Source organism: Haliaeetus leucocephalus, unplaced genomic scaffold, assembly GCF_000737465.1.
Source record: "Haliaeetus leucocephalus isolate CR32 unplaced genomic scaffold, Haliaeetus_leucocephalus-4.0 Scaffold362, whole genome shotgun sequence".
In the NCBI taxonomy this organism is placed as follows: Eukaryota; Metazoa; Chordata; class Aves; order Accipitriformes; family Accipitridae; genus Haliaeetus; species Haliaeetus leucocephalus.
In genome coordinates, this window is record NW_010972798.1 from 3,318,912 (window position 1) to 3,346,637 (window position 27,726).

General features: G+C 37.7%; 1 protein-coding gene across 1 annotated transcript in view; it reads left to right on the forward strand.

The window, feature by feature from the left end:
- The first annotated feature begins 24,477 nt into the window (after positions 1 to 24,477).
- The window catches only part of NAALADL2 (N-acetylated alpha-linked acidic dipeptidase-like 2), a 285,980-nt gene continuing 282,731 nt past the window's right edge, over positions 24,478 to 27,726 (forward strand). The window contains exon 1 of the mRNA XM_010572907.1: positions 24,478 to 24,971. Within this exon, the coding sequence (XP_010571209.1) occupies positions 24,478 to 24,971 (494 nt within the window). The remainder of the gene's footprint in view (positions 24,972 to 27,726) is intronic.

The window sequence follows — 27,726 nt, forward strand, 5'->3', positions numbered from 1 at the left end:
CAGAAGACTTAAGCGCGAGAATGTACAAACTCAAGATCTATCGGATGTGATCCAAAACCGCATTGAAGTGGGTGGGACTGTTCCGTGGGGCACAGCCATTTAGGCATCTCGGGTCACACGCTGCTGCTTTCGTTCCGCCTTGTCCTCTGCTCTGAGGCTGCAGGATTTTTAATGGGAATTACTTAAATAGGTAAAGAGTATGGTAGGATGTTAGAGGGCTTGCAATGGTGGAAAGAAGCATACTGTCCAGATGTCCTTTTTCACAAAGCCATTTAACTTTTATTTATCAGAAAATGATGAAGTTCTGTCTGTTTTCCCAGTAAATGGTAGAAAATAGCCAGAATTAAGTGAGTAAAATTAACAGTAATAAAGTTAGGGAAGCATGAAATTAAAAAAGTGATTGCTGTAATAAGGTGTAAAAGTTTCCAGAAAAAAAATAGTACCCTGTTGATTTGGCAAAAAACAATATTAGTACTATTGGAATACATTTACATTATCAGTATCTCATCTGTGAGGTCTACATACTTTTTGGATTTGCCTACTCCATTCGATTTGATTATCTCAAATTAATGTACTTTACAACTTCTAATCAATTTGTCCTCATTTTAATGATAGGTAAGTATTACTAGCTTAGTTTTGAAAAAGAAAAAAAAAAGCTGAGGCTTATGAGAGAAGTAGTCAGAATCCATTAAAAAGGACTTCAGTTCTAGGTGCTGAAAGTTGCCTAGCTCGACAAAATGTGTCGAGCTAGGTGTTTGCCGATACCTCAAGTAGCATTTAGGTACTTCAGTGTGCAATTTTATACAGTGACAACTCAATGCAAAATGTGTATGCAGCCCTTGAAACAAAAGCTTGTTCCTTCGAGGGAGAGCATACTTCCAAGGACGCAGGGAAATATTATTTTTGCTTTTTATCCCTTTTGCCCCCCCCCAATACTTGTGTGCTTTGCACAGAGCTGAATGACTTTAACAAGGGAGTGGAAAAGGAGAGAGCGTGAAGGAATATGAGTGGGGAGCAAGACTGAGGTTACGGGTTGTCATATAGGAGTTCATTGCTATTCTAAGAGATGGGTTTGGATTTGAATCGTCTCGGGAACTGAGGCTCCCTAGAAATTGCTGAACTTTATGGGCTTGTGCTTAGGTTAAGACAGAAGCAGACAGACTGAGGGAGATCAATTTCTCCATCAGTCTTAGAGTTCTTCCACACAACATCTGGCATAGCCCGGTTTTCTCTTTAGTAGATCTTGCATATGAATCCTGCTCTGTCAGATTTATTTATTTCTTCCCCCTCCACCAGCTTTCGTAGTTTACAAATGGAAGGATCAATGTAGCCCAGTAAAATTTTGGTCTAAGACTGAACAGCAGAACAGTGAGAAAATTGTGGTTTGTGTTATACAAACACAGTGTTATGGCAGCGTTAGTTTTTTGTATACAGATGTGATTAATACCATTGCACCAAAATAATATTTGTTGAGATGCTTTTTCCCAAACATCTTCAGTAAAATGCAGATGTAACTATCCCAATAAACTTAGAGAGCGGAGATATTCAAGGGAGTGTCATTTTAATAAACTGTTTTCATGAAAATTAGGTTTCCTAGCAAATTAGTAATCGAGTTCCCTTGAGATGCTCTGCTTTCACGGTTCTCCAGTTGGCTGGTTCGTTTGGTGTTAAACAGCTCGAACAGATCCGGAGAAGTTGAAAAGCTTGATAAGGTCAGAATAGTGAATGACTGATGAAGACGCATGTTATTCACAAAAAATGCATCTAGTTCTTTGAATGCATTTCTATTCATTTTTTTATCTCCGTGTTAGACTTTCACATCGTATATAGAAATGTCAGCACTTTTTTTTTTTTAATATTGAGCTTTGCAGAGCTGATCTTTATTGTTTTCTTGATTCTTGCCCTTTTAATAACCTTTAAATATAGGTCCACTTGTAGCTGGCAGACCAGCTACTTTGCCGTGAGGGTTTGAAAAGGGACTCTTGCAGAAAGTATAGTGTGTTCCAGGCAGCGTTAAATTTCCCCATGTGTTATTATCTGAGTCACATCAGCTCAGTGGCACATTAAGTAATAGGCTGTCACGGTCTGTTGTTGCGGAAGAGTTCCCATGAACTAGCAGTGGGTGTATCTTATGTAACAAGCCTATCTTTAGGCTGACGTACAGGATTTCACATTCGGAGCCAGGCAGGGATGTAGCTGATGTTTCATTTCCACTGTTACGTCCATTTTTTAAATGCACATAACATAAGTAGCACTTGGAAAGCGGATGCTGCCGCTTTTCGTGCCTGCTAAAAGGAGATAGTGTTTCTTCAAATAAACATATTCTGGAAAGAATAACAGATTCCAGATCCGTAGCCGAAATGCTGTACCCTGCTGCCCTGCAAGAGATCAAGAATTTGTCCTGTGGCACAAAAAAAGCGCAGTCTGGGGAGAGGTCGTTTCAGTTTTGGTGGCATTTTAAAGAATCGCTTCAGGACCCGAATCAGATGTTTCTTAAGATACCTACTGCCATTGGCGAATGCCTCATTTTAAATAACACGCTTGCCGAGTGACCTTTGAAGAAAATCACTAATATCTTTGTTTGGTGTACAGAGGGCATGGATCTCATAGAGCAGTTTCTGGTAAATGGAGTATATTACTTCTATATCAATGTCACACTGTCAGAAAGTGGCACTTTGTTAAGATAATGTGACCTTTAGAGTAATCATCTTTCAGTCCTTTATTCTGTCTTTGCTACTGTGAATCTCTACTTTAATTCTTAATGCTTTTTGATGAAGTAGAAGTAACACAAAATTGGAAGTATTCGTGTTATTTCGGTTCAGCTATATAAGAAGTTTTTCTTCATAAATGGCACAGGTGTCATTTTGTCCGTGAAAAACTTCTGTTTGCTGACTGTAAAATGTACATCTGTTCTAAAACGTAAATTTGGTCAGCATTTACATATTTTATAAAGGAAAGAAATTGATATAATAATGGGTATCAACTGCTTTCCAATGGCTTTTATGGAAAAAAGAAAAGTGGACAAAAATTGCCCTCTGAGCTTTGCGCAAGGTTGTCTGTCACAGGAACAGAAAGTCGCTGTGCTGGAGCAATAATTATTGAAAAGGAGAATATGAGGCCAGGTCTGGGTTAGATACATGGATTTGATTTGAATGCTAGGACTACTATCTGCTAGTATTTTTTTGTATTAAATTCCCAACGTATTTTTTGGGGGAGACGCCCTAGCTTCAAAATTCTTGTTCTTAATCAGATAGTCCTTACTAAGCACTCACTGAATCAGCTTGGTCTCTTTCCCATCTTCTTTCTTGGAGATGCTCCATTTAATACGAGTCATACAATGTGCTTTGGGTCAAGGAAGCAGACTTCTACGCTTCCGTAAATATGTTTTAGTTTTAGAAACGAAGGTTCTTGTTGTTGTTTTTGGTTTTTTTAACTACCAAAACATTTAGCTGTGAGCTTTCTATCCTGCTGGGTTCTTAACCTGATAACAGTGCTGGTTTTCAGCAATTGTTCTTTTTGCTTTCATGTCATGAGGCCTATAGTCATAGAAAAAGATCCTGCTACTCGGAATATGAACCAGAGGTATGCCTGATTGCTTTTTCAACCTCGCTGCTGTGATATAAGTCCAAATAGAGTAGAAATATAATAGCGAAATACAGCTTAGTAGCTTCATGTATATATTTTTTTAAACAAAATTGAAGAAATGCTGACATTTCACTGGAGACAAAAGCATTTTCAGATTAGAAGCTTCCTGTTCAAAAAACATTTTCACGGAGCAATGTTACAGTAATTATTTTTTTTGTTGTAATTGTACAAAAGCCATAAGTTTTAAATACTTAAAATATTTATACATTAAGATACCATTCTGACTTATCCCTGAATCCCTGTATAAAATCTCAGCATTATTACTGTACTTGGGTAACTGAGCAAATGATTGTGCTGAAATTTGAAAAAAATGTAACTTAACATTTCTGAGACAAAGAGGGAAATATTATTTTATTTTCTTTGTGCTTAAAATTTGGAAGTTGGATCCTGTGTTTAACAGCAGCTGTTTTGAGTCTTGTGTTACTTGAAAGGGGGAAAAAAAACCATTACTGGCAATATTTAGTGAGAATTCTGAGAGAAAGGAATTTACTTTCTAAGCCCCCTTTAAATCTTAAAATTGAAAATTTACAAAAAGGTCAGTCTTACGGGGATTACTTTTGATATGATTTTTGATACTGATTGCTTTTGACTTCTGAAATCGGAAACCTTGACACTCCCCCCCCCTCGCAACACAGGGTCATCATGTAATCCAATTGGAATAAAAAAGTTATTTTTTTCCTAATGATTTTATATGATAATTGCTAATGGTAAACTTTCAGGCCTTCCAAATTGCCCAGTAAAAATCTATTAGCTTCAAATGTCTCCTACTGTGGATGTCCTGCAGGACCTTAAAAAGTGCTGGAGAAGAAGTAAGCACAAATAATGGTAACTTAGTCCCATAAACCTTTTAATAATATTTTAAACAGGTACTAGGTACACTGTAGATGTGTCGAGTTTGTTAAAGATAATACTTTAGCTCAGGGAGCCCATTTGGCACTTCAAGTGAATCTCCCAGATGGAACAATATCATTAAAAATTAATTGTATAACCACTGGACCTGCCTTTAAAGACTTTTGAACTGCTGAGGCTTTCTAATCGTATATTGTTGCTCTAGTTCACCAGTGAAGCGAATCCAATGACTTTTTCGGCGTATGGCCTACTTCTGTTAATGAAAGTGCAATTTATTCACTTCAACGTATAGATTGTAAAACTAATCTCCTAGTTGACACATTATGCTCTTCTGCATGTTTAACTTCTCTTCACTGAGCCAAAAAAAGTATATAGTAAATCAGGAGGGACGCATCGATCAACCTGGCATCATTTAAAATCCAATTAGAGTTTGGGATTGTAGTCGCTGTTGGTGTCAAATACTGAGGCAGGCTCTTCTCCGGCGTGCCTGGGTTGCGCTAAGGGGAGTTGTGTCAGCCGTGGGTCTGGCCCGTTACACTTTGTTAGGGGGTCTTTAGCATTCCGGGGAGCTTAAAAAAAAAAAATAATAGTACTTACGATTTATTTTTTTTGTCCCCTGAAGAAGCTTGTTTAATATTTTCATCTTTTCACACTTTTTTTTCCCCCTAAATGTTGGTATTTTATTTTAAAGCAAAGCAGATATTACCTGTCCCAAACAGTCAAATGTTCTAGTCCTCTCCTACATGGCTTCCATTGTAATCTTGCCCTTTCTTGTTATTTAACCATGAGAAATAAAGTCATAGGTCCTAAGCGCTCTATCAAAATAGTTTTTGAAGCCTTGGCAATGCTATTTCATCGGGTGTATGAAATCTGGGGGTTACGGTAGAATCTGCTACATCAGTTACTCCAGTTTCAATACAGCTGGTTTTCACCTCTAATGATGACTCGGCATCTAACAACCCCAGAGTGGGAATGCGGTGATTACCCTGCTGTTGTATCGTCTGCTCCTTTGACTTATGGTCACTGACATCTTTCCTTCCCACGGAGTGACTGACGCTGCAGTGATGGGCTCAATCAGGATATGTCAAATATCTCGTTTGTGAGGATAGTGGCCCGTCGGATTATTGCAGCTAGGGGGAGAGAGAGAAAACTGGAAGGCTGAATAATATAGCATTTGTCATCTAGCAACAGTCTATGGGTGCGTTAGAGAAAAGCTTTACACCTTGGGGTGACAGGATTTGCTTTTAGGTTTTTGGGCTTTATTTTATTTGTTTAGGGGTAGCATTACCACTTCTTTACCGTTTCATTCACTGATAGAGTTGTACCTCTGGGCTTTCTTGCTCCTTGCTTACCGCTATTCACTATCATGAAATAACTTTCAGATGGTAAAATTAATCAGAGAACATCAGCGGCTGAAACAGTAGCACTTTCATTTGTTTTGGATCTGTCACTGCTGAAGGTGGACGAGATAGATGAGCTGGCTCTTGGTTTACTTTCCGCTCCCTTTCCGAGGCAAGCTAACTCATTTTGGCCTCCAGCCTGGGGCGAAGGAGCCGGGAGGCTGCGGTCACGGCCGAGGTAGCGAGGCTGCCGAGAGCTCCTGCTGCCGTCCGTGTTCGCACCGCTCTCCGAGCTGGCTGTGTCCTAGGAGACACCTGCATCTCCCGCGCCTGTCTTTGTATTCGTCTAAGTGTGGACATCTCCTTTGTGCAGGACTCTGGTATTTCAGGTGGTTTTTTCCTGGAAGGCAGAAGTAGGTTGTTCGTCAGCTGGCTCTGCTGGCTTTATGCTAGCAAGTGCTTTCCTTACCCTGTTCCTCAGCTGCCCGGTCGCAGCAGCTTTAAGGCTGTTTAGGGTCATTTTAATAGTCAGAAGCCTAATACTCTGGCACTAAATATTTAAACCTGACAGTTATTGCTGTCACTTTTATGTTTGAATACGGTATTTGTTGCCACAAAAATAGTTCAGCAGTAGTGTAGTTTTGTAAGTAAATACCCGATAATAATTTGCATTTATTCTGGTATATAGCTATAGAATATTCATGCACATATACAGTTGTGCGCATATATATTTGTGTATACTTAAGGGAATAATTTATGTACAAAATATCAGCCATTCCTAAAAAAACCAAAAACGCCCAAAAACCTCCCAAACAACAATAGCATAGATGCAGTAGGACATGCAGAGGATTCTAATTAGACTCTGAATTCAGACTTTGTCTTTTCACAACACTCTGTTGTAGGCAGACTGAAAGGTAAGTTAAAGGTTCATTAAACAGCATTCAATTAAAAAAAAAAATCCTGATTGTCTTGTATGGTAAATGCACCATTACACTTTGAACTAGTATGTCATATTTATGAAAATTTGATTTGCACTTCCTTTTCCATTGACAAGCACAGCACAGAATTATATTGTATTAATATACTGTTTTCATTATTAGGTTTATTTTAATATATTTTTTTCAGTTTACCTAGCATTTCAAGGTACAAGTCATAAACCTGCTTGGAATAATGCTGGGGATTTTCTACATCAAAGTGACCTTTTGTGATGTTTCTGTTCTGTTTTGTTGACTTATAGGGGAATAAATTGTAAGAATCAAAAAATAAAATTAAAGCAAACAGTTGTAAATACTTCATCTCGCTTTTTTTATGCCATTTACTTAGCCGATGAAAACTAGGAAAAAAAATAAGTATATTGCAAAGACAAGGTGACACGCCAATCAGCTGTGCTGCTGTATTTCTTCTCCTGTGCATTCAAACAGAAAAGCCAGTCCCAAGTCTGAACTGATTGGGTGTACAATTTGGAGAGAGGTTATCTTCTTTGTGAAATTGAACATTAAATAATAAATGTTTCGTATGCTATTTTATAGTGTCATAAAATCCAGAACCCAACTTCCATGATCCATTGCTGTATTGGAGTTTGCTGAGAAATGGAACTAATCAAAAAATAGTACAATGAAAGTTTGCGTTGTGAGCTGCTTAAATCGTAAGATTAGTTTTTTTAATTCAAATTATGTAAACAATTACGGCATTCATAGTCAGAATTAAAATAACCCAATAGATTCAACTAGTGTTTTTTTATAATGTTTCTTTTATATATGTCTATATATATACATATGAATTACTACTTATACTGTGTGAGTCAGATATAGTGACCCTTCAAGCTATTTGACCTTTACATAAAGACAAAATATATACTGTTCTATGAAAAAATTGAAATCTTATGTGTACACTTGTAGGATAAACATTTCACAACCATTAATTCCTCCCTACACCCCCCCCCCTTTTTTTGCCTGTATCTTAATGTCTCACTAGAAGACATACCGTAAAGCCAGCAGCGACTGGGATGTCCTGAGTCTCATAGTGACAGTTCCCCGATTATTCCAATACATTTGCATTGACTTCGCTACGCATTTATGCTTCAATTTCTGCACATAATGCAAAGGGTGATACATCTGTGATATAATTCCAAATTCCTTAGGTTAAGATGACTCCCACTGACTTAGCAGACTGCCAATCAAACCTTATGTACTTTAGTATTTATCTCAGCATCTTCGACTATTTCAGAGGCAGCAGTTCCTTTTCTAAAACAGTGAAGTTGCTATAATGGCATTCAGGAGAGATCCTTTTTTTTCTCCTTCAGCCTTCATTGGCATATGTGGTATGTTAAGTAGACCACACAATCTTACTTTTTTTTTTGTCTCCCCTCTCATTTTCATTAAAATCTTTCAGTTTCTGGTTTACCTCTGGTATCTTGTCTGTATCATGCTTCTCCACTTCCATGTGATTCTGTGCTTCTGCATAAAATGAAGAATTAATAAGACTAACTTTTCTTCATTGCTTTCACACTTTAACAGTATCAATGTTCTGTGCTGATGCAAGAGCAGATGTTGTACATACATCATTCTGACCTCTTTGTACCTGCAAAACTAATGATAAATTATCTTGTTCAGTGTTACATAATTATAGTTATTTTCTTGTCTTAAGAAACTTGCATTTTAGGTTGCTAACTTTTTTTATGTTAAGTGTTGCGTTAGGAATAAACCATGGTATAGAACTTGTTTATTACTGTTTCTAACTGCAGAATAGATGGGTGGAAAATCATCGCCAATTCAACAAAAGCTATTACACTGCAATTAAAAGATCAAACTGGACATTGTTTATTCCCTCCCTCTTTCTTTTTTGGGGGGGAAACATGTTCTAGGAGTTATGTAATTAAATTATTACCTGCTGTATCACCATCTGCTTACATGGTTTTGAAATGTTTCTAACCTCTGTGTGTGTGTACACTTCATGACTTCAAGGAAGTGCCAAAAAAGCCGTGAACGTACTCAGCAGATGGACTGAGCAACTCGCAACCTCCAAGCAATCAGTCTTGATTGTTCTGGGTATAATTAAGCATATTTTCTCTAAATCTAATTATTTTGTTTCAAAACATGGCGGGAAGATGTTTATAGTGTAATAGTAAAATATTCCTTCTGGGATGAAGAACTACTCGAGATCATGTCTGTAGATAAACATTATGTATTTCCTTAGTAAGGTCATACACTATTGTATATAGCTAAATAGTTGTATCGTTATCTTCTAAGTTAAAAGTATTTCAACTCAATCCTTGCACTACAGTATGCCATAGGTAAATCTTAAAAATGACAAAATAGATCTGGATACTCATAGTAGGCCTGCCAAAAAGCGGACTGTAGATTTCAGTACTTAAAGCTTCAGGTATGTGTTTGTGTTCAAACGTTATGGTATCTCACTCAAAATGATTAGAATATTCAGAGGCTTAAAGTTTGAGCATGTTATCCGACAAAAAGCAGTGTATAATTTTAGTTTAGAGAAAAAACTACAGATATGAAATCTGCGTGGAAGAGGGCAATAAAATCTGGCTCTAATAAAGTAGTAGAAGAGCGTCCTCCCCAGCTTTAGTAAGGGCAGGGGTTATTTGAGTGTGCTTGTTTGTAGATAACAGGTCATGAAGATCTTTGAAAACACCCATTGGTTCCAGGTCTGCTGCTGAGTGAATGATGGTTTATTGGGGTATTGCTGTAATACCAGCTTACACTACCAGGCAACTGGATTCTTGCTAATTGAATAGGTTGTACTGCTCACTGCTTGCAAAATGCAGAGCTTGTTGCCAACAGACTGGCTTTGATCTTATGTTACATCTCATCTCAGTCCAGTAGCGGTCTTTATATTTTATTAAAATAGTGAAAGTAAATGGTGAGAAGTCTTGGTGATCATTGGCTTATTAAACAAACCAGAAAACAAATATTATTATTAGATAGTAATGCAAGTTGTGATGTGTGATGGAAGACTATTGGTGGCTCAATTCCGCTGGATCTAGCGTATAGTTCGGAGAAACTGAGCAAACTAATTTCCTTTAATACTGGCGAGAGTTAAGGAGCCTCAGCAGTCCAGAGGAGTTCATTATGTGTCGAAAAGCAGAACTGATCCTCTCAAACACATGTAGGCTAGGAATTTCATAGACTGTTGTGCAATCATTAAGAATCTTAGACCTTAGTCACAAACCAGAAGTCTTAAAAGGTTCATTAAATGAGAGTTCATTCTGGTTTTATTCAGCTGTGTGAAGTCTAAGTTGCGATAAGCCTGGAAGAAGTTTTTGCTCACTGCCAACAGTATGTAACTTTTCCAATTTCTTACTCATTTTGCAGTCATTTTGACCTTGGTAAAACAGATTCAAACTATGTTCAAAGGCATTTAAGTACCTTTTTTCAGTGCTACAGTAAAAACCTCTGAAGTTAATACCCTCTCTATATTTCATACCCCTATATATTTATTTTTCTCATTCTCATTAATTTAATTAGATTGCAGTCCTTCTTTGCTCTTTACTGAGAGATCGCTCTGCAGGACAAATACATTTTTAACTTTGATGCCTAATGCTAGATGTGCATACTCATAGGTATCTACTCAAATAAAAGTGCCTGAAGTAAAGTATTCTCCTTTCCCTGCATACAAAGTTCTCAATACAGTCAGTAAAATTGCTAGGAGTTTTTGATAATCTACATCTCTAATGAGAAAGTTATCTCTTTACTTCAATGATAACTACTTCAATGATACATAAAAGTGCTTTAGAACGGAGGTCAATGTCTTTTATCCGGATTTTGTTTTTGAGATCAACCAGCCGGGATATAAAATTCAGTTCTCCAGCTCTTTGTAGTAGTCTGCACTAGGTAGCAAAGTTTATGGGCATTTAGCCAACTGTCTTTTGAAGTGTTGCATCCACCTGTTTCGACATTAATCAATAAAAATAAATTCCATATGTAGCCCAAATACCCGTCTTTGTGGGTCCCAAATTACAATGGCAATAATTAAAATGTTTACTTTCATGTCCCAGATGGTAACTGTGGTAGATAATAGTATTCACTGCAATTATTTTGGACTAAGTTTAGCAGTGGAAGATAAAAATCCAGTATGGTTTTGTAATGGCACACAATATTTAATTGGTTTAACTGTAGGCTTAATTATTTCCAGGTTCTAAAAGTAAAAGAAAAATGGAAATGGATTACAGGCCCAAACAGATTTATGGGGAGTTTACATGTTACTTATGTAGAGATGTGACATAATGGTCACTTTGGGGTTATTGTCTTTACATTCAATGTGGTAGGTTTTGGTCATGACTTTGTAATGGTTATATTTGAGTTTTTTTTGACAAAGTTATGGAAATGGGTAATGGAACCGATTACTTTTGATCATGCATATTCAGACCATACCCTTTGTAATATATAGCAGTGCAGCTAAAGCCTTTGTGTCTGCATGAAGCAGACTCATAGCTTGATACTTTTTTAAAGAGAATGAAAAATCGAGTATTTAAGTAATGTAATGATTACACATGAAATGTAATGCAATTGTAATGATTTTGTTTGTGTTGTTGTAATAAACCTAGTTGTTTCAGGCTGTATTTTGGTAGTATAAATATTTTGTGATAAAGCAGTGTTTTATGACTTGCTGAGTTTTACATTTTCATGCCATTTGCCTGACATTTGGTCTCAAAACAGCATTACTTTTAAGTGCCATTGAAGATCATTTATTTTTAATAATGTCCCTGTTCATAAATAAATTATAACAGCTATGAGATGTACTTAAAATAGTTCACTGTGTTTCTAAATACTTTTAATAAATACAGAAATTTATAGGTATGCATGTGTATCTAAAATACAGGGAGTTCTGTGTGTTCACTGTTGGAGAAAAAAGCACATTCAAATTTTCAGTCTCAAGTTTCTGTTAATGTACAAACTGTTTTCTAATGTCATTTCTTGATTAATCTTAATTATAAATTTAGTTACTTTAAATTTTTTATGAGCTTGAGTGACTTTTCACTAGAGACTGATTTGCCTCTCTTTCCTTGCTGTAAATCATGAAAAACTTTGCAGGGTGAAGCTCAGTGGAAGACATTTCACTGTAAAAAAACAGTGGAGATGAAGAAAGCAATTCTGCTTTTTTTAAATTGCATGCCCTGATCCTCTTCCTGTGGAAGCTCATGGGCATATTTTGATGACTCTTTCTTTTTTTTTTTTTTTTTTTTCCCCGAGCTTGAAATTAGGTCATGTATAAATAAAGCTGATTAAGTTGTTTTGTGAGGGAAATATTCCCACTAAAAAAACTAAATTTAATCAAAATGCACATTTTTAGTGAGGAAGTGTTTATTTCTAAGAGGAATAATTAAACATGTAAAATAAAGCAGAGGATATTCAGTTTTGAATGACGTTTCTGGGGAAACTGAAAAATTAGTTTACCATTTTTGAAGTTGAAGAAAATTATGCATAGAGTTGGGGATCTGTATCCCTATTTCTGTACTTTTTGTTTGTTTGGTACTTCAAAAGGGAAAGAAAGGCAGGAGAGACCAGGGACATACTGATAGTCACTAGAGCAATCTACACAATTTCCTAGAGGCCTGCAGAAAGACAGAAGCAGCATATGAATGATGATCAGTTTATACATTTGTTTATTTTATGAAGACTTGTCTTCCTTCAAGGAGACACCTAATATTGTGGTAGAAAAGAAGGCAGGCAATGGGACTATAATTCATATTCCGATCAAAAATTATTGGTACAGTGTTGAAAATACTCGTATAGGACTTTGCATTATTTAATAGTCGATTATCTTATTCAGAGTCACTAATAGCGTGTTTCTTGGAGTCCTTTTCAGAGTCAGTCATGGATACTATTTTGCTGAATATTGTGAAATTGTTTTCTTTGGAAATTAGCTTATTGATTCTCTTCATCTGGTGGGTTACTTTTTGAGAACGCTGGTTTCTTAATGATTCCTAACGCTGTTCAAACAGTGCAAACTGGTGGCTGAGATTAGAATTAGCTTGGGAATAAAGTCAGGCTTTACAGATTGAACAACTTTGAAATTTCCATGAAACTCTCAAATGTTTTGAAAATGAAGTTGTCTTGAGTAGCAAGAGTTTCTATTTGTTTTTGTCACTGGGAAAATGCAAAGATAAAGCAGATAAATTGCTAGGAAGCAATTAAATGTCTTACTGCCAGATGAAAGAAGGAAAGCCTAAATCCTGATGGTTTTCATCCTCCAGGATGAGGGGTTCACTTTATAGGACCTCTTAGAAAGGAAAAGTTTGCTTGGTGAGGCTAGATCCTGCTGTCTTGTTTGGTCTTTCCAGAAATCAGCCTGTTCTCCATATCCAAACCTGCGGAGCTTCTGCAATGAATCCTGGTGGGAACACGTGTGTTTTCATCTCGCTCCAGCTCAGCTGAAGTTACGGAAGGGTTTTTTGGAGATGTAGGATAGCAATAGCAAGGGATCGTACAAGACGTATGTGCGACCAGGTCTGAGTTGACACAGCCCTTGTTTGTTTGTTTATTCTGTACTTTCTTACATAAAGATGCCACTAAAAGGGATGTTTTGTACACATTTTGGTGATGTACATATTGTGTCAAAGACTGCAACGAATGAGTCATGTAAATGAAATGCTTCATTTATCAGTGATTCAGGAAATCTGCATCATTCTTGTGCTTCAAGGGTTACAAGTCAAGCAGTTTTTAGCAAGCTGCTAATCTGCTATGCTTGCTATATAGTTATAGTTGCTTGCTGTCCCAGGAGTTTCCAGCAAATGCTCATACAATCTGATTAACATGGTTCACATACAAAGGGCGCTGGCCTGGGGACTACCACATCTCATTAATGGAAATGAATTTTTCATGCCATGGCTGCTATGTCTGTGTGTTATGACTTTCATTTCTTTTTCGATTTCTGTCTTTTTTCTGGTTTGTTTTTTTTTTTTTTGGCTTATTTTATTTTATTCTATTTTTATTTTTAAGCAGGAGTGTTTGGATGAATTTTAACAACTGGTTATATTACAGGTTTGATGTTTTTTTATTTTTGCATATGGATGCTATTTTTACTAAGAAACAGATGTATCAGCAGCAGCAAAAAAAAGGAGAGAAATGGCAAACCTTTGTGTTCGTATTGAGCCCTTTAGCTCTGATTGAATACTTGATGAGTCCTGTTTAAGGATGAGGTGACTCGGTCTGTTCTTGGCAGCAGTCCTGCTTTCAGTGGGAGGTGGGAGCAGGTGACCTCTGGAGGTCCCTGCCAGCCAAAATTTCTGTGGTTCTGTGAATTGTCAACTTTTCAGTATAACTTCCCAGAATTAAGAGTATTAGTGTAATTGACGTATCATCCCATCTTTTTAAGAAGCTGTAACATCTACTGTGACGTGAATAGCGTTCTGTTTTATAGCTGAAAGCAGGGAAGAGAGGGCTTAGTCTTCTGTCAAAGCTGTTGCTTGGAGTCATTTTGGATTAATGTTGCTTTTTAAAGGAAATTGGAGAGAAGTAGTAGTAGTCCCTATTCACTGGTAAGCAAAGTATGCTCAGTGACTGGTCATCCACAGCTGCTGTTCTGTGGCATTTGCTATTATTAGTTGTCTTGTACAAGAATGTGTACCTGAATGTGGGTATCCAGCATCTTAAAAGATCATCAAGACACGTTTAGCTGATGGTGTAGAGCTGAATTAGCACAAACCATCAGTCCTTCTGCTCATGCACAATTCCTGCTTTAGATAGGAAGTGCTGAAATGCCCGTAAGCATCAATTATATAGTTTATAGCGTACTTTAACTTAGTATACCAAGCTGTATGTTTCTTGAATACGTCCTCTTAGTTCTTGTCATAGTGCACGCTTTGCTTATCTTCAATGGCTAATGGCTCTAAAGCAAAAAGTACTACAGCGTAAACAAGCTAAGCTCTAATAGCTATGCACAAACCCTGGCCTTGTTTGAAAGAACAAGAAGGTTTATTCAAAGTTTTTCCTCTAAAGCAGCTCATCTGTTTATTTTAGATTGTGAAGTATGTATTGTGCTCCTAAGGCTGCCCTGTTCATGCTTAAGAAGTATGATATTTACTTTTTAAGAAATTATTGCTTAAGAAATTAGTACGGACGGACTATTAATAAGAACTCCTCAGAGTTCAGCCTAATAGCAGTCTATGATAAATTCTGCATATATAAAAGTTTAACTGTCAGCTTGTAGGTGTCAAAAGCAACTATAGCAGGCTGAGATGGACAACTGAGAATTGAGGTAGTCTTTAGGATAATGGACTTCTCTAGTTTATTTAATGTAATACCCTCATCTTTGTACGTCTTGGGAAGGCTGAGAGATTTCTGTAAGTGATGACTGGGAGTCCGTCAAAGGCTGAACATAAAACCATAGGCTGAGCAGCTGTGCCTCTTCTCCCAAGGCTGTGGTCACAGTTGGGTAGGACTTGGCTGAAGAAGCATCAGATCTGGCTGCTCTTTGTGACACTAATTCCGTAACGGCTGACATGAAAGTGTAAAATTCTCCTGGAAAGCTACTGAAACCATATATATTACTGCTATATAGAGCTTTACATATAGACGTACTTCATCACAGATCTGAAAAGTGTTGCAGAGCAAGTGATACTCAACTAAAGGAACAAATCAGTTTTTAATTTAATATACTTCCACAATGAACTCAATGCTGGCTGATGTGGAAAGGCGGCGTCAAGAGTGGCAGAGCTGCCTGACAGATATGTATGCCGGACGAAGTGGCAGAAAGAAGGGATGCTTCCTTTGATTTTTATCCCTGGAAATCCACTGAGGATTCCTCTGTTGACCTGAACTAACGCACCTTGGATTTTCTTTTAAAGAGAAATCATAAACTCATTTCAGCATGTAGATATTGGCAGATTCAGGATGCTGAATGTCACACCGTGTTGACTATGTGTGAAATAACATGTTGTGATAAATTCACAGGAATTGTACACCATGCAAAATTACACCTCCAGGCAGGCTCAAATGACCATACTCTGACATTTCTCAAACTTGACAGCTTATTTCAGTGGAGATTTATTAAAAAAAGGTCAAAGGACACCAAACATATTACTGCTTCACTCTTCGCCTATAGCTATAGCAACACTAAATCTTCTAATATTACATCTTACGGCAAATTAAGGTTTCCTCGTTTAGGTCCTAGAAACAGGAGTAATGGCTTGAAGGTTTCATGACCACAATATGCAGAAACAACCTTGCATTGTACCTATCGTACACGGGGCTGCTGCAGCTTAATGGCTTCAGCGAATGTCGCCTTGCCTTGCCAGGAGCCGAATCAGGACCGATAAGGCGTGAATAGCTCGATTGCCTTCTGACGGGAGTCTGGAGCGTCGGTGTGCCTCGGCATGCGTATACGGGTATATAAATGTGCTTTCATAAACATGTTCCCATCCTGGGTTGCAATAGCGGTTGCCGTGGCAACATCACTCTGTGTACTTGAGCTTTAACATTCGCGAGTTCACCCAGAAAATAAATTTGGCGTGATTATGAAGTAAACTTGCTTGTTTTCTGAATTCTTTGGATACAGATCGTTGAAAAAAGCAGAAAATTATGTTACTGCCTTACTGTGTTTTCTGCTATAAACCATACACAGAATCATTAAAGCTGTCATCCATCAAAATATAGTAAAATTCCAATAAAGCTAAATTGTAAATGTTACCATCTTCTGCTCCATAATATTTTATTTTTAAGGGCTCTATGTCATTGTTGAAATTGATAAAACTCAATAAAACTCCACTGAGCAAGAAATGAAAAAAAAAAGTTCTATAGAATGTACTCTGAAATAATGTTTTTTTTTAAGTACTGACCTATTTTTCTACAGCAAGTTAGAAGGCCACAGGATAGTGACAATAGAAACACTTGATTTGTGTGTATCAGTATTTTAAATGTATCATTCGAAAGCTGGTTTTATCTGAAAAATTATTCTTGACATGAGACATTAAGGCTTCATATGTCATGTGTATCTGTAATTTCCGTGTGAAGTCTTAATAATAGGAAGATTTGTCTTCTGTAACCAGGTAAGTTTGCGAAATTCATCCTATGCTCTGAAAACCAGCCTAGATAGTTTGATCTTGCGAATCACCCGGAGTAGCAGGGAGTTTGCAGGTGAAGTCCATTCTGCTCTCCCCCATGTCTCTGTCAGCTCTCATCTCTTCAACAGAAGCCATAGAACCAGGGTTTTGAGGGTATTTGCCATCTCCAGCTGGAGCCCTAGCTCTTCTATGGGAACAGAAGTTGGGCACAGGTCAGTCACACGTGCAGGTTTTATAGAGGAAACCTCTGTCTGTAAATTTATTCTTTTTAAAAACAGATTTGAAATATCGTCTTTTTCTAAATTGCCTTCTCTCATGTATGCTCATTTATATATCTGAGATCATTCTGCTTGGAGATGACATGTCCTAAAGTGTCTAAGTTGCTTAAGAGCTGGCTTCCTTGTAGAAGAGATGTGGAAGCAACTTATTGTCTGCAATCTACATTTTTACCGAAACTTGGTCTTGGGTCCTGAGCGTGTCTCACGCTTGCAGGTCTGCTGCCTGTTGTGTCCATTTATCAGGGGGTAGATCCCTTCAGGGTTTAAACTGAAACTGTAGGGCTGACTCATGTCCATCTCATCTTTGGACTAGACTAAGGCTAGATAATCTTGTATCCCAACTGCTCTGGAGTCATCAGTTTGGGTTTTGGGTGTTGGCTGGTTGTTTTTTTTTTTTCCCCACAGCAGAATGTGTTAATATTTTCATTGCTAGATTTTTGGCAATGATTGTTAAAAACCAGGAATGGAGTCTACATTCACAATGAGGCCAGATTCCTGTTTGTAGCTCATCCATAAAAGTGACCTTTTGGGGTTTTTTTTGTTTTGCTTTGGTTTGTTTAAAAAAGACATGGTTGAAATCATGTGTTATTTTGTAATATTGGTTTGCACCTTTTGAAGTATAGTAGGCTCCCATTAGCACAGTTTCTTAGAGTGTAGTAGCTTGCAAGTGTACAGTTTGCAAATTTTTAAAGTTAAAATTACTTATTTTTTTTGCAATAATTTAAATGTGATTGACTGTAATTAAAGAGAAAAAAAGAGATTGGGGGCGGGGATTGAAGTGAAATGTGCCCAAATCAAAGACTGGCAATGTAAAAATTTCCAAAGCAGAAATGAGTCATATAAAATTAACTTTCTTAAGAATTGCTAGGGCCTGTTATTGCAGCTATTGCTGTCAGCATTTTCAAGTTAAACACCATTTACAATAATTTTATTTCACATCAAATTCAACTATAAGCTTAAATGCAAATGCCCCAATAATAGGTTTTGTCTTGGTAAGGCTTTATGTTTTATTTCTTTCAGAGGCAATTATAATGTCTGGGGAAATGTAATGCAAAATATATTATTGATGAAACCTTGAATTTGGAATAAAAACGTATGCAGGCAAACTGAATATTAGGTTAGTATACGGGCAATTGGTATGAGGAGAGATGGGAAAACTCAAAGATTAATGTGTTCAAAGAGCAGTTTTGGGTGGGTTGATCGCAGGAGGAGGTGCTTGCTGCTGACCATCCCAAATCCCACTGGGCGTGAGGGGCAGAGGAGCTCAACAGCTGGCTTCAGCCAGGATCCAGCAGTGGCTGCAGTTTCAACCAAACTGTGGCAAGGACTGGCTGAAACATATGGCGAAAAGTTCTTTTGCAGGGAACGTATTCTTACGTTTTACAGCCGCATCCCTTCTGAATGCGTTTTGTTTGCCGTAATTGTATCGTGTCTCCAAGTCCCTGAAATCCAAAGCAGGGATAAGAACTCCAGTGCTTTTTTTTCTGAGGGACCCTTGGTGTCAGGTAGGCTTTCCCCCCCATCAGCTATCGTGATTCCTTGGGGAAGCCAAGGAAGAGATGCAGCAGCCGGGTGGCAGCTCCGTTAGCGGGGAAAGGAGGAGCGAGGGGCTTTGGGAGGGCGGTGGGGAGGGACAGCGTTGCTCTGGAGGAGCAGAGCCCAGTATGCTGGGGATGGGGTTGGACAGGAGCTCAGGCTAGGTGGTGGGGCTGTGACCTAGTGCAAATGAACGAAGAGGTAGGACATCATTTCTTCCCCTTATACCTAGTTTAAGAAATACACAACGCGTACCTCCTAGCGCTGGGAGTCCTGTTTCTCCGTCTACTTTTTTGCTTTACAATGCTATCCAACGCCCTTCCCAAGGAGAACAGTGGGATCTGAGTGTTGAGCCCAAAGGAAAGATGAGTGATTAATTCATGGGCTAAGGAACCAGGGTGTGGGGGGCTTCTCCCACCTTGTTCTGATGTTTGCAAGTGAGTGCGGTAAAGAGTGAGCAGCTAGAAAACTGAGCTGTTACCCACCCAGACTGGAGGGAAAAGCTGTTCTGAAAATGGAAGCAAAGCAAAGTCAGCAGCACAGCACGTACCACAAGAAGTGCGTGGACTCTGTAACAGAGTCATTTATAGTGATCTGATTACGCTGCAGTTTTAATAAACCTCCTAGGTAGGCTATGCATATATCACAGATGCTGTTAGCTTCTATAAGTTCAGTAAATATTTCTGAGTTTTGTTTCAGGCAAATAGGTGTTTGCAAACTAAACATGTCTGAAGATGGAAAAGATCTATGTTAGTAATACATGCCCAGCGTATTAGAGACCAGCTGCATCTGCCTCATTTTTATGGGATAGGTGTCTGCTCGGTGAGAAGGAGCTTCCTAGCAATTCTTCTTGTTCTGAGCCCTAGGCCTTCAAAGGTTCTGAAAAGGCGGCAGGCAAATACATATGTGTGTACCTATGCACACCTGGATGGCCCAGGATATTCTAGCTCAAGCAACTGATGATTTGATCACTGCTTTGACAGGCAAGTTAACTCCGGCTTCCAACTGGACTTCTCTGTGTGCAAGTCTTATCAATTGAGGTGCATTATAGACCCTGTTCTTGTCATGTAGTCATCCTTTGTGTTAATATTTATGGTATCCTGGTCCACACGGCTGTCCGTGATATAATAAAATTGGTGAGAGATTTTGAAGAAGTTAAATATTCTGCATTGCTCACATATGCCAAAAAGTACTCATTAGCGTTATGTGAAGAGACGAGTTGGACTCACCTGTGTTCTACTCACCTTCTTTCTCAAGTCTGATCTCTCTGTTCTGTCTTCTGCTACAACACTGCACGTTCGTCCAGATTGTGTTTGTCTTGAGTCAGCTAGTGAAATGTGAACAACTGGAAAGTTTTGTCATTTGTTTTTATATGATGGTTGTGTGGAGTGACAAGGAACTTAATTGTCCTACTGTAACTGAACTGGTTGCCAAGCCCATATCCCAAACGTGAGGGAAGGGAAAAATCATTACTGCAGAAAATTAAGGAAGTGATGACGGAAATATCACATTATTCTTTGAATTACAGTGTAGTGTAATGCCGCTGTTGACAAAGGCATCATAATCTCTTCTGCAAAGAAATTTTTCAAGGTATTTATAACCTGAAGAAGTTTGTCTAGGCTTGAAACTTGGCATCATCTCATCTAACAAAGTACTAAATTGTTGTCATATACACTTTGAAGACTTGTATGTGTGGTGGGTGTTGATTTCCATGATAAGTACAGCTATTTGCCCTTCAAACAGGTGACAGTATCTGCTTTGGGGGTTTGCCTAGACACAAAAAGATTACAAGGACTTAAAGCCAAAGTACTCCGTGTAGAAGATACCGAGAAGAAAATAAAAATTAAAGAACCTTTAAAAATGAGATTAGCTAACAACCCTGGGTTTCTGGTTTTATGGCTATACAAAGAGGCCGCAATGCCTCTAGTGCAATTTCTGGGTGAAACCTGCCTTTTCAGTAATGAACACTAAGTGGCCCAAGAAGGCGTTTGCTATGGGCAGCATGTTAACGCTTGCCACTCTTCCTTCTGTGAATGAGCCTGCTAATCGTCTCAGCTTTTTATGAACTGGGTTTAACAACTACAGCGCCAGTCACAAAGAATTTACTTTTACATATTCATAGTGGTCTTCCCTTGTAGGTTTCATAAAATGTGTGTATAAGCTGACCTTTCTGTTGTGGAGGTATTAGAGAGTAGCAGTGATGCAGATGCAACACCTTTCATGTAGCCCTTATTATATAGTTTTCAAAGGCTTCATTGATAAGGGATTCAAGCAGGAAAGCTATCACAAAAAAAAGTTTCTGATTGTTTCATAACCAGATGTGCCTATCAGAAGTGTTATTTTTAAGATCAAAGAACAGTTACATAGTTTTGAAATGGGCTCATTAAGGCAATAATGATCCGATAAAGCTGACTCTCCTGATTTCTTGTGTACAGTCAATTGAAAGGATATTTAGTATTGATCTGATAGCTCTCTACAAACATTCTCCCCACAAAAAAATGGAAGTATAGAAATGCACATCAACTTTATTGGTCGTCAGCTTGCCTCTGTCCAGTATTGCGGAGTTTATGATCCCCTTTGCTGTCCCTATAGAATGGCTTTAAAGCTCACTCAGTGCACATTCAGACTTCTGGCATTTTGCAGTTGCTCTTTTATCTTTATAATAAAACATGTATTTAACAACAATTAAATGTTGAAACAGCTTGCTGGCAGATGGGATGGATTTTCTATCTCCTGAAGTTTTCGAAAGTGTCTTTCAAAAATGTGTTCATTTTATGGTCTGTTACAGAGAAGACTGAACCAGAGTATCATAGTGTTTTTTTCTTGACTTCATAGTTTATCCATGTTTGTATTGTCTATTTTTTTTTTTGTTATTCTCAATGTAGTGTTTATCCCTCTAATTCCTACCCAAAATTACATTTGATACATAATCTTTAAGTCACGCCTACTTCCTTAACCAGCCAAATACTAAACAGAACTGGTAATATAGATTACCTGGTACAAATGACTTGTGCCTTGAGAACCCCTTCCTTAAAAATCACTGTTGGCATGGTTAAATACAACATGGGCCCTAATCTCAGGTACTTCGTGGTAACTTGTGTTGTGATCTTGCACTCAAATAATGAACTTAGCAGTATTAGTAGAAAACGCGAAGATGTTAACTGGGGCTACTCTTGCATTCTTTGCATTCTAACTAAAGCAAAGGACACATGTTGCTAAGAAGATCCCATACTCCAAAGACTGGTCTCAAATATAAAACTGAATTGAATATTGATTTTTATTTTAGTTTGTTTAGTTGTTTGGGTTTTTTTCCTGGAGTGAGGTAACTGGTTTCGGTGCTTTGTATCAAAATTGAATTGCTGAGATACTAAGCTGTGGAATGTGGTTACTACTCATCTGCGGTAACAACCATTTGAAGAAATTTCATAGGAATTTTTATTATGTGCTTATGTGTAGATTTAAATAACCTTTATTAATACAGTCCATTGAACAATAACATACGTTTTTAAAATGACATACAGAGAAGACTTAACTACCACAGATATGCAATGTTCAACATTTATAAACTCAGCAAGATTAATATTTGCCGTGCAACTGCATCTGAAAAACTGCCTTAATTCCCGTTCTATGGGTAATACTGTAGTAATCTGTTAAGGGTTTATTGATTTGGCTAAAGCAGTTTGTTAAATGACTGTAGTAATTCTAGAGTCAAAACTATGTATTTATGGAATACAGTAGTGATTTGTTTTGCTTTTAAAGGACAAAACACTTGCCTTTAATTTCTAATAAAAAGCAGTATGAAATGGAGTCGGAAAGATGAGGTTGTTGGGCAGCTGTTATTATCTAGTAGTGACCTCTGTCATTGATGGTTTGCAAATTAATCCTTCCACCAACAGGAGGAGATAGAGTGAAAGGGCAGATAAACAACTTGAAAAATTAGTTAGCTCAAATTTCCAGAGAATATTAATAAATCACTTGATGTCCAGTTGGTGCTTTGTAAGAAGCTTAGCGCACCAGGGATCGGTTCTGGGGCTGACATTATTTAAATATCTTCCTTAACAACCTGGATGAGGAGACAGCACGCTCCCTTGAGATATCTCGAGGTGACGCACAACGGCGGGGGAAGAGGTTGACCTGCTGGATTGTAGCGCTGCAGTTCAGAGGGACCTTCACAAACCTGAGGGCTGGGCTAGCAGAAAGTCTGTAAAGTTCAGCCAGAAGGGCTTTGCAGGCTAAGCCATTTGTTGACTCAACTGGAATTTAGAGACTTAACATTTGTTACCATTATTTAAATCAATAATGCAGATTTTCACGCTAATTTAAGGTGCTTTAGTTTAACTCGTGCTAAAGTGTGTTGCTTCTACTACATATAGAAGAATTTGGACTCCAGGTGGCGAATTGGTTTCCCAAGTGTGTACAATAGCTACACTTGAAACGTATACCTCAAGTATGGGCTCTCTTGACTGTTCGTAGACTGCCTGATGCTTACAGGTGAGGGATATTTATATGGCTGTACAAGGAAATAGGATCTGTAAATTGGTGTGGTATAGAGCAAGATAGTCTTTTAGTGGACAATGGGCTGTTTCATTATATTAATGCTTTCTAACAGTTTGCTCTCTTCAGAGAGCTTCAAAAAGCTAAATTCTGCTTTGCCGTTAGAGTAGGTTCATCTATTATGTGGCCTCAATAATGCTATCTGGAGGTAAGTCGTAGAGAAAGAAAATGCCTTAAAAGGTAAAAATGGAGGGATAATGTAGTGTTGTAAGTGTCAGTCCAATATCCATCACTGTGAGAGGTTTAATATCTTTATCTTCATTTTATTCTAATTGATGAGTCAGTCTGATGTTTGAAAAGCCCTAAATTACAGATGCTTATGTGATGGAACAGCGATTGTCAAAAGTGTGGAGGAAAACGGCACCCTATTGTTGCAGTCTGTTAAAAATGATTTGTTGAAAATTGACTTTGAATGTTTGTACTGGAGGTCAGAGTTCCCTTTAGAGGGCTCGTACTTCCATAGAAATATCTCGAAGTGCCACAGATATGCCTTGCTATTAAAGGAATGATTTTGATATAAATACTTACCTGGCAGTGCTTTTGATTCATTAAAATGGGAAAAATAAGTGGAGCAAAACAGCTGGGACAATTTCTAAGTAAATTCATCAGTCATTCAGGAACTATGCATTTAAAATACCTATAAATAATAGAATGCTCCATCTAAATGGAAGCCTTTTATTGATGTGTAAGTACAGTGTCACCCTGAAATTTCTTTTTTAACTTGTCATTTCCTTGTGTTTAGAATCAGATCAGCCAGGTTACATTATTTCTACTTTTTCAACTTTATTTTAACAGCGTTATTTCGTATGGTGTGTGAAATGAAATTGATACACACAGTTTTTAAGCTTTAAAATTACTTTCAGGTAATAAATAATTGTTTTGGAAACTCTGTGCCTTCACTCAATTTTTTTTTTTTTTTTTTAATTTTTTTTTGGGGACTGACGAAATAATAGGATAACTTTTGTGTTTTGCCATTGGCACTTGTAAACTCCCTTTATTCATATACTTACACTATATTATATTCCCTTAAATAGCTTCTTTCCCCTCTGACAGTGTTCATGGGACTGCTGATCTTCTACCAAAGAAGACAGGACGATGGAAACGGGGAGGGTGAAATACTGAGAACCCCTTTTTTGCTTTTTATTGTATATGTTTAGTTCTCCTAGGTTTACGAAGAATAATTAAATTGTTTATGTATACATAAGGAAACAAACGCTTAGGGTTTTTTTTTAATTTTGTTTTAATAGATAAGAAGATGGCCTATCACAAAGTGAATGCAGACCAGAGAGCTCAGGGGCACTCTCCGTACCTTGATAACGATGAGCTTCAAGCCACAGCGCTGGAACTGGAATGGGACATGGAAAAAGAGCTGGAGGAGCCTGGCTTTGACCATTTCCGACTGGATGGTGCGATCCAGCATCACCTGGGAAACTCCCAGAGCCCTGACCTTGATCTCGAGCCCATCCAGCCTTCATCTTCTCCAAAGGGAAGATTCCAGCGCCTTCAGGAAGACCCTGACTATGTCTCACACTATACAAGACAGGCACCAAAGAGCAACCGCTGCAGTTTTTTTCAGATACTGAAAGTATTTTGCACTGCTTTGATTTTATTTATTTTTGGAATTGTGATAGGTTATTATGCACGCAAGAAATGCCCTTCTTCCCCAACATCTCAAGAACCAAATAACCCTCATATCTACCATGAAATTCTCAAGGAAATCAAAGCTGAAAATATTCAACAGATTTACAGGTATGTACCTTGACATTTTTTTGTCTAAATGCTAGGAGCCAATGTTAAGACTTTTTGTGATTTCTTTTACGTGGAATCTTATTTACAAGCCTTGACTTTTTCTTCGTGTTCAGTTCTCTCATGATGCTTGGGAAGCTTTCATAAACATATACAAAACTAGAGTAATTTTTAACAATGTGGATTTGTGTTAGTCCTTATAGTTTTTGCTTTAATGATGTTCTATCGCTAAATATATTAATATTAGCTTTAATGTATTTGAATTGAAAAATATAGATAATTCAAAGTGAATAGAAAAACAGACGATAGACCAACTGTCCTAGATCCAGTTGATTGTCAGATAACATTGTTGAAAAGCAGGATTTTAGATGGTGTTTTGTAATATTTGGTGCTTTAAGAAATCCCAATGTCTCTGGCAAATAAGTGAATCCTGACTTTTATTTTTCAGTCTATACAGTGAAGTAAACCTTTAGTCTGCATGGGTTTGTGATGGAAAAATTGACCTCTGAAATGATTTTTTTTTTTCTGTAGTACCTGTTTTATGAATATAAAATGTTGTAGAAGATCTGCTGACTGGGTTTGATTTTAATTTTTTTTTCCCATGTGGAATCTTTTCACTGCTTTGAGAGTTTATATAACACGTTCGTATCAGAGTATAATCACTCTTCTGTAGCAGTGAGTGTGGAAGAAACTAGGTTTTCCTGCCAACTTTTGAAAGTTATTTCTGTACGAGGGGGGAGATGAGCTTATTTCTGGCTTCTGGAACTGCAAGTTCCTTTTTCATGATAAAGGAAGCGCATTGCAGATTTTTTGATCGGTACCAGTTCAGAAGCAGCAGAACTTAACATACCTGAGGTTAGAAAGGACTGTTGGCATGGACATCCAAAGAGTTGTTCTTGCGTAGATCAGAAATACGTTGAAAGTAACCACTGAAGTCTTCTAACATAATTTGTCTTTTATGACATTTGCTAACTCAAGTCTAAAATCCTGAAGCAGTTAGTACCATGTTTTGAGCCAACACTGTTACTAAAGTCAAGGGAAAAAAAAATAGATGTGAAGGATTTCATGTCAGTTTTCAGGTGATGAACTGTCTCTACTTTATACAAATCTAATTATTTTCGTAATGGGAAAGGGTATAGGTGATGAAAAATGTTGATTCTGAATGGTAAAAAATAAACGTCTTCTCAGAGAGTAAATTGAACAGAATTCTGTCATTAGGCTTAGTCATGAACAAAATATTGTAATAAGCTAAGCCCTACTGATTGGATATTACACAAATCACATCAAATTGCAGATAAGTCTGTCAGTCTCAGGACAATAGTCCAATACTTTGTGTTTGGGGACTGGGAATTGCTTGCCATTTTATTATTTCAAAGGGTGTTTAAAACCCTTCGTTTTCAAACTCTTCACTTTTCAAACTATATCAGCTAGCTGTTAGGTTATTAGTGAGAATCTGGACTGTAGGTAAAATGAATTCTATAAATACTCCGGAACTTAACTTATGTAGTCGCTATCCTTTAACTAACATAATTCTTAGCATTTGATAATTTTTTTTCTACGTAATAGCATGTTTTCAACAAATGTGATCAAGCATTAATTCAGCTACCTATCAATTCTGTATACAAATATATAACCAATGCTTTTAGTATACCACATTATCCAAAAGGTTTTTCTTCACCCAACATTTTGATCTGAGACAGTCTTTATCCCATGTTGTGTTAAGTCGCTTTCCCTCAACATCTGTTTGGCAAGAGTCAGAGTTACTGCAATGAAACCTGCGTATATGTAGCCCCACAAATATAGAGCACACAACATATGTTGCTTGGGAAAGAAAAGGCCCAAACCTGACAAAATCAATATATGTTATTGTAAGACTTCTTTCAATATAATGTACTTTGAGTTACTAGGAATAAGTGGCAGCTGCTTAGCTTGCAATTTCTAAATGTTACTGAGAATGACATTAATTTAATTTTCTTAGCTTACTGCTTCGATCAGACTCAGTAATGGTAAGGGATTTTGCTAACAGTCCTGATAAAGGACTTAGGAGAAAAAGAAAAAATGTATAAAAGACAGAGCAGTGCCAATCATATTGCCCAGGCAGACATCACCTTAGCGTGCTTGGAGGTCTGGAGTGGGAGCTTCCTATTGGGATGAAATCTGCTCTGGTCAGATGAAGCTTTGAGGATTGGGACCCTCTGGGCTTCTGAAGAGGTTGCAGAAGTGCACCAGGGAACTTGTGTTGATTTTGTTGGGATTTGGACCGGATTCTGTGCGAGTTGAATGAAGCCTCTCTACCAATCTGTGTTAGGAATGGAAAATCATGTAGGATAACAGCAGTTTGTCTGCTCGAGTTGCTGAAATGGGGGATGCAGGTGTTCCTGTCCAGCTTCTCCATTGGAGGCTCTTGGTGAGAGCTTGTGTGTCGCTCTTCTGTCAATCCCATACTGGCTGTCTGCATCAGCCAGGTCTGTGTTAAGTATTTTTCCCAGCAGACATACTAGAAACGATTAGGTAAGAAAAGTAATTGTGCTGGCTTGCATTCCTTCAACTTTGCACCTTGCTTCCCGTGAAATGTCAATGCTACAGAAATTCAGTGCAGTTTAGCACAATTGTAATTAGTGGCCTTGGTCAAGTTGCCTAATTAATGATACAGCCTAAGTAAAGATTATCTCTGTAAGCCTTTTTGAACATGTCCCCTCACCACCGCAGGGAAGCGCTTACAGTGTTGATGATAAAAAATAGAAATCATTTTACTCCT